Genomic DNA, 6,820 nt, shown 5'->3' with positions numbered 1-6,820 from the left:
AACAATTTTTCTCACTTAATTTTTTCGAAAAGGTCTTAATTCTTCCAAGTTTTCTCAGATGTCATTGAATATCCTTCCAAGTGCAATAATTCAATATTCTGCCATAATTTTGCCGTCTTTAAAGAACTGTTTTCAGCATTTTGATCTGAAAACGACGTAAGACTTGTTTAGATTACAACTTCAAGTTTACTATAAGTTTATTATTTTTGATTTGCAAAGTTAGACCATTCCTTTTAGATACTCTTTCGAGTATTTGATAGTCTCTTTTTAAAAATCAGCGCAGGCGCTATTGAAAAACAAAAGACATAGCCTTGGCTTGTCCAACAGATGTTGCTGCCATTGATTAGACCCAAAGCAAAATGTTTGTGCCAGCTGATCAGAAGAAAATTTATTAGAGCATATATTTAGGCTGGCAATTAGAAATTGTCCATCGAATTGGAGTCAAATTAATTCACTGTCTTTGGTCAATTTGGTGGTCTGCTGTTCCTGCTGAGATGGCAATGTTTCCGCTGTTGTTTCACCCAGGCCCTCATTGTCATCGTTCTCTGTCTCTGCGGTGGCTTCGGTTTCCGCTTCCGTTTCACGTACCCCGTCCTCACAAACGGTCAATGGTTTCCGCTCCAGCAGAGGACGCGGCATGCGGCTTAGAAATCCCGAACAAAATGTCTGAATCGATTCACATTGACCGGGCGCATTGGTGACCACAAATGCGCACGTCTGGATAATGTCATGTGGAGTGTTGTCCATGTACTGAAACACTATATGCTGCTCCTCTATGTCGCCATGGGTTACCAATTTTCCTTGCAAACTGTTGTTTATAAGGGGAAATATCTAAATCATTGTCCATTGCCAGTGCAATGTGTAACTCACCCAACAGGCTCGCCGGTAATTTTCATTTCCACCTCCTCATACTTGTTGCGAACGTAATCAAAACGTTCCTTTGCATCGGCTGCTTCCATCTTGAATTAAGAGTAGAAGAAAGTTGTTAAGTAATAATCTTAATTCGGATTTCTCTACTGGGTATACTTACATCTTCTATGCAATGATTTGGTGGTATACATATTGAGAGCTATTAAAAAGTTGAGAAAAGGTTTATCTACCCAGATGCGTATACATTTCATTTCAACTTACCACTTGTCCAGTGAATAAAACTAATATGAAATATAAATAAAGCGTTAGATTTTGTCTCATTGTTAATCCAAGCAGTGATCAGGTTCAACTGACTAGAGAATCACTCGAAACCCAATGGTCATTCGCATTAAAATTTGGAAAATATTTCCATATTCATTTACACTTCCATTGTTAATCCATTGTTCTCGCTTCGCTTCGTAGTCAAAAGTTAGTAGCACTGACGTCATAATAATTAAAACAGAAAATAATAACAATAATACAATGAGCGAAAAGCTCATCATACAAACCCAATAATAATCTCACGCTAAAACAAACAAAACATGGCAAAAAATTTTAAAAACAAAGTGAACCAAAGTTCGTAGAAGAGGCGTTGGAATTTCCTCTTATATTATGTGGACCATCTGTAAAAATAGCTAAAGCAAGGTTTTTTTTTAGAACAATAAACAAGCTGCTTAAATTTAGACACAAGTTATCTTAAGATCAATGCAAATATCTTGAAATTGGTATAAAAGGAGTCGTCTTTGCTTTAAAATATCATCCACACCAAGCAGTTCCATCAACAGGTTCGGAAACATGAGAGCTATAACCATTTGGTGTTGGTCTCTATTGGCCATATGCTTCTTGTTAACCAACTCTGTGGGTGCGCAATCGAGCACAAGTGGCGACTCCAGTAGTTCGACCGATGCTTCTTCTGCGGCATCGGGTAGTACTACAGCAGCTACTCCCGCAGCAAGTGCCTCAAATTCAACCACAGCAGCTACCCTAACAGATTCCAGTGCATCAGTTTCACAAAGTACTAGCTCCAGTGGAGACAGTGGCAGTAGCAGCAGCAGCAGCAACAAAGCCGCCAAAAGGGCAGCGGCCCTGAAAAGACGTCTGAAAAAGCTAAAACAGCGAAGGAAACGGCAAGCAAAAAGACAGAGGCAAAGGCAAAAGAATAGAAGAAATCGATCTGGTTAAATTAAATAATTCAACATGAATAAATAATCATTTGCATATCAAGAGAATTTGAGTTTATTTTCAATACAAATTATCACCATTCTCCAAAGGTTTATAAACGAAATCCTCAGTGAAGACCAAGACAGGCTTAAGTCTTATAGAAGATTCAATCTTCCTACATACATATGTATAATTTTGCAATTTGTGATTAATTTTCAAAATATTTTCATGACATAATCATCGTTAAAATTATGAATAAAAAGAATTTAAATGCAACCCTCATATTTTCAAGGTTTTTTTTTTCCATTCGCCTTCTCCGCAGCGATGCACCATATAAAACTAATTATGAAAGCTTCTTTTAAGGCAATTTATAGACGAGTGCTCTTTATGAAATTAACAAATTCGTTTAACAAATATTATTATACAAAAAATGTCGTTGCAAAAAAATCCCAAATTTATTAAACTAGATCAAATAAGAATCCACGAATGCAAAACACAAAATTTAAGGCCAACTGCGTAAATATGTAACCTCGAACGATAGACGATTCGGTATAAAAGGGTTGAATGTTGATGAATTTGCTGCTATCTGTGGATCTTCTGCAAATATGAAAGTCGGTGCATTAATTTTCGAATGTGCCATCGTTTTGGCCATATTCTATGTGAGAGATGGCGACGCTGTGGCCTGTTCGGCTACAGTGACAACTGGTTGCACGGATTGCAGCGATACCGCAAATAGCGCTGATCCGGACTGCACAACAACAACGACAACCACGACAAGCACAACCACCACTACAACCACAACAACGACAACAACGACAACAACAACCACTGAAGCAACAGCAACATCTTTAACCGCCACCACAGCGAAGACATCGAAATCCAAAGCAAAAAAGAAAAAGTTTCATATTAAAGGATTAAAGTTCACAAGGCGATCTCGTTTGTATATTAACAAGAGACGGATCAATTTCAAGAAGGGAAACAAAAAATTAAAGAAACTTAATGTGATCGTTGGCTGAATTCTTCATTGTGCAATTAAATAAAAATCAAATATACACATATTTCTTTAATTTCATTATTGAATAAAAAACTGCATTGCTTGGAGTTCTAAACATGTGTTATTATCGGAGACGTGGTTGAAGAACTAAAAGAAATCATTGTATCAAATTAAAATGTTGATTGCATATAGGTAATATTTAAGTAGAAAATATGTAACCTTTCCATTTTAATTGAAATGCGGCTTAATACAACTAGTCAAGTCAATAAATTACTGACTTGATTGACTAAATTGGTCGTATGCTTCGATTACTTTAGATGATTAAGAACTTCACACATTAAACTAAAACAGATCTAAATTAGGATCAAGCAAGATCATAACAGAAAACTACATTTAGCTTGGTTTTTGTATGATATACAACCATGTATTGTAAACAATTTTTGCATTTGAAAATTCATCCTACATTCTCATAATTGTCACATTTGCATAAAAAGTTATAAAACTACTTGAATTCGTTTTAAGTTTCTATGTTTCTATATTTATCGCGTATACGCAGGGTGGACGTTGTAAAATAGACAAACTTTTTTTGTGTTGTGTTTCCTATATTAGTAACTAGAAACTAAGTCCAAGGCGAAAAGTTTTGAAATCAAAGTAAAAAAAAAACTATTTGAGTTCTTCATTATACTTGTATTACAAAATTGGACTTCCGATCACGCCCTTTGTATCCGTGATTAGAAATCACCCGATCTTATTTATTGACAATTTTATTTATAGTGTCCATTATTGGAAATGTTTATCATATTTTACCCTATTAAAATCTTGAAATTGTTGGTTTACTTACATGGTTTTTGGCTGTACTTTTTATCTAATCTGTCTTATAAATAATTTGTCGCTAATAATGTACAATATCTTTAATATCTGCAAACAGTTCAAATATATTTTAGAATGTAGATTATCCATTGAATATTTATTGATTTTCATTTTTGAAAACGAGGAAAAGGAGATATTTCCAATCCTACAAACTATACATGTACTTGAGAAGCGTGAGAAGCCAAGTAAATGGAGCCATGTCCGTCTGTCCATCTGGAAATCTACTAGAATAATTCCTGGTATTTAAGGTAGGATTGGACTATTATAACATATAACTGCCGTAGAAACCAGCTATCGAAAATCGTCTTTATAAAGTGTGCTTAGTGAGAAGTTTTTTATAATATTAAAAAAATTTAAGATAACACAAAAACTTTTCGAAAAACTTAATCAGCAAAAAAGTTTAAGGAACTGAGGATATTAAAATGTCTTCTTTCTCGCTTAAATTTAATGATTTACAAGATCAATCAAACTGAAATTTCTGTTGGCCAGTGTTGGCCATTTGTTTAATTATATAGAAAATGTATAATTTTGTCAAATTTAAATAAAAACAAATTAAATAACATTTGTTGCAATGTTTTCTATTGATTCAAAAATCAAACAAAAGCTGCATTTATTTAAACAAAATGATGGAGGCATTTTGTGCAAATAGATTGCAAATGGTATAAAAGGCGTCGCACTCGGGGCCAGAATATCATCCGTTTTGAATACCTTGAGAGAGATGAGAGCCGCTACAATATGGAGTGTTCTAGCCATATGCCTGATAAGCATAATTTTGACAACGGGACAATCCACTACAGGGACCAGCAGCAGCTCTAGCACCACCACCACCACCACCACCACCACCACCACCACCACCACTTCAAGCCCCGCGAGCTCCTCTTCAAGCACTCCCACTTCAACCAGTGCAACTCCCAGCTCAAGCTCTGAAACATCTTCCGTTGAATCCAGTACCTCGACTTCGACTACGAATACTGAGCTTGAAGCGGCACAATCGAAAATTGACACTTTGCAATCACAAAAAGAACAATTGGAAAAGAAGAATAAAAAAAATATACGGAAAGCTAAAAGAGCACAAGCAAGGGCAAAAAGAGCAGCAAACAGAGAGAAAAGGAGAAAACGAAATCAGAAAAAACGTAAAAACAAAGGATAAACGATCTGTGAGACATTTTATATCTTTTCAAAACATTCTGACAATTGAAATTGAATAATTTTTGTGAAATATTAACATAATTTGACAATAATAAATAATATGAACATTACATAAATGACTAAAATGTATTTAGAGAATGGTAAACGGGGAGTCCAGAAAATCCATTTTGGTAAAGAGAATTTATAGTAACCAAAGGCCAAATCCAAGCAAAGAGAAATATAACTTCAGACAAGATACAAATATAACATTTTAGAAAGGTTTAATTTGTTTTTGTTGCAAATATTTTCAAAGTATCTCATTTAAGAGACCGCAGCATTTAAAAAATCCAGCTCAGATACTTGAAATATAAAAAAAAAAAAATCCTTAGTTTAAATTCTAAATTGATGTTATGAATTTAACTAAAACCAAACACATTAGTTTACACGAGTGAACTTTGTGTGATTGGCAAATATTCAATTGAGATATTGTGCCCTAAAGTAGGCAACAGAATTGCCAAAGCAACACAACAAAGTTTCATAGTTGTCAGCTTATTGCGAAAAGATCATGGCAGAGCTCAGAGATCTTCTGTTTAAAACAAAGATGTGCGTTCGATTGACACAGCTAATTAAATATTTATTTTAATAAACAAAAACTATATCAAAAATATTTCTTTGAGAGAATAGGTATTTATTTGAAAATGAAGGTTTAATATATTATTGGTTGAACCTTTCTATTGCCACAGGTGACTGGCGGAAGAAAATTGGGTATAAAAGCAGAGCACCTGCCACTAATTCATCATCATCATCGGCCATCAGCTACAACCTGATCAAGATGCGAGCTTCAACATTAATTCTGGGTTTTACCCTTCTAGCCATATTGTATGTGAGAGAAGCCGATGCAGTGGCCTGTTCCGCTACCGTGACAACCGACTGCACGGACTGTACCGATACGGCAAATGCCAGTAACGCAGATTGTACAACTACCACCACGACAACAACGACAACCACCGAGTCAGGAGCATCAACATCTCCGACAACTGCACCAACTGAAGCTGGCGGATCATCCACCCCAGCTTCTTCTCCGTCCACAGAGGCCAGCTCTAGCAATTCAGGTGACTCTGAGACAAGCCCCTCTAGCCCCAGTAGCAGCAGCAGCAGCAATAACAGCGCCGCAGCCAGAAGGAGGCAAGCCAGGCGACGTCGCCAGCGGGCTGCCCGAAGGCGCAGGCAGCGGGCTGCCAGAAGGAGGAGGAACAGGAGGAACAACCGGTCTGGTTAATTCATCAGTTTAAAACTAAAATTGTTGTGAAGAATTAAACAAAATGGAAATAAATAATAAACTTAAGGCGCATCAATCAAAAAACTTGTTCTTTTTTTGAATTCTTTATTATTATGTTATTTCAATTAATCGCAAATTTCTACAAAGTCCCAGAAATATGATTACTTACTCATCGGCACTGGGATCCAAACGGAATTGAAAGGGTGGTCCATTGCTCTTGGAACGATCATCATCGTCGATGGCAAGCATTTCAACAACTTTACGTGGTGGCACATCTTCGGGTAGAACAGGTCAATAGTCCTTAAGGAATTTGATTGCATTATCCTCCACGTTGATGTCGCGTAGCTTGATCACCACCCATGAGTAGGCCACATGGTACTTATCAATATCGTTGTCCTCGCCCTTATCGTTCACTTGTGTGCGGAAACGGAAGCCATTGCTTTGCAATTGATCCTTATAGTCCAGGGGTTGAACGATCT

The 6,820-nt window shown here is 36.3% G+C and overlaps 2 protein-coding genes across 2 annotated transcripts; one reads left to right on the top strand and one right to left on the bottom strand.

Moving 5' to 3' along the window:
• Positions 1–376: 376 nt before the first annotated feature.
• LOC6647391 lies at positions 377–1,191 on the bottom strand. Its single transcript, XM_002069809.4, has 4 exons — positions 1,132–1,191; positions 1,031–1,069; positions 871–959; positions 377–808 (listed from the first exon to the last, which is right to left on the bottom strand). Exons 1-4 carry the CDS (start codon positions 1,189–1,191, stop codon positions 442–444), a joined length of 555 nt encoding a protein of 184 aa, XP_002069845.2. The 3' UTR covers positions 377–441.
• Positions 1,192–4,612: 3,421 nt separating this feature from the next.
• Positions 4,613–6,341, top strand: LOC26528813 (protein new-glue 1). Its single transcript, XM_023178900.2, has 2 exons — positions 4,613–4,871; positions 6,186–6,341. The coding sequence occupies exons 1-2, from the start codon at positions 4,653–4,655 to the stop codon at positions 6,339–6,341; spliced, it is 375 nt and encodes a 124-aa protein (XP_023034668.1). The 5' UTR covers positions 4,613–4,652.
• Positions 6,342–6,820: the final 479 nt, after the last annotated feature.

Source organism: Drosophila willistoni, chromosome 3R, assembly GCF_018902025.1.
Source record: "Drosophila willistoni isolate 14030-0811.24 chromosome 3R, UCI_dwil_1.1, whole genome shotgun sequence".
Taxonomy (NCBI): Eukaryota; Metazoa; Arthropoda; class Insecta; order Diptera; family Drosophilidae; genus Drosophila; species Drosophila willistoni.
This window is presented reverse-complemented; position numbering and strand designations above follow the sequence as displayed.

What these genes read in the sequence shown, in the direction of transcription:
- LOC6647391 (XM_002069809.4), bottom strand. Translation starts at nt 1,191, where the DNA reads ATGAGACAAAATCTAACGCTTTATTTATATTTCATATTAGTTTTATTC. An exon ending in TTTTATTCACTGGACAAGTG is followed by an intron (nt 1,070 to 1,131) that starts GTAAGTTGAAAT and finishes ACTTTTTAATAG; the next exon opens with CTCTCAATATGTATACCACC. An exon ending in ATTACCGGCGAGCCTGTTGG is followed by an intron (nt 809 to 870) that starts GTGAGTTACACA and finishes TATAAACAACAG; the next exon opens with TTTGCAAGGAAAATTGGTAA.
- LOC26528813 (XM_023178900.2), top strand. Translation starts at nt 4,653, where the DNA reads ATGAGAGCCGCTACAATATGGAGTGTTCTAGCCATATGCCTGATAAGC. An exon ending in CAAGCTCTGAAACATCTTCC is followed by an intron (nt 4,872 to 6,185) that starts GTTGAATCCAGT and finishes GGTGACTCTGAG; the next exon opens with ACAAGCCCCTCTAGCCCCAG.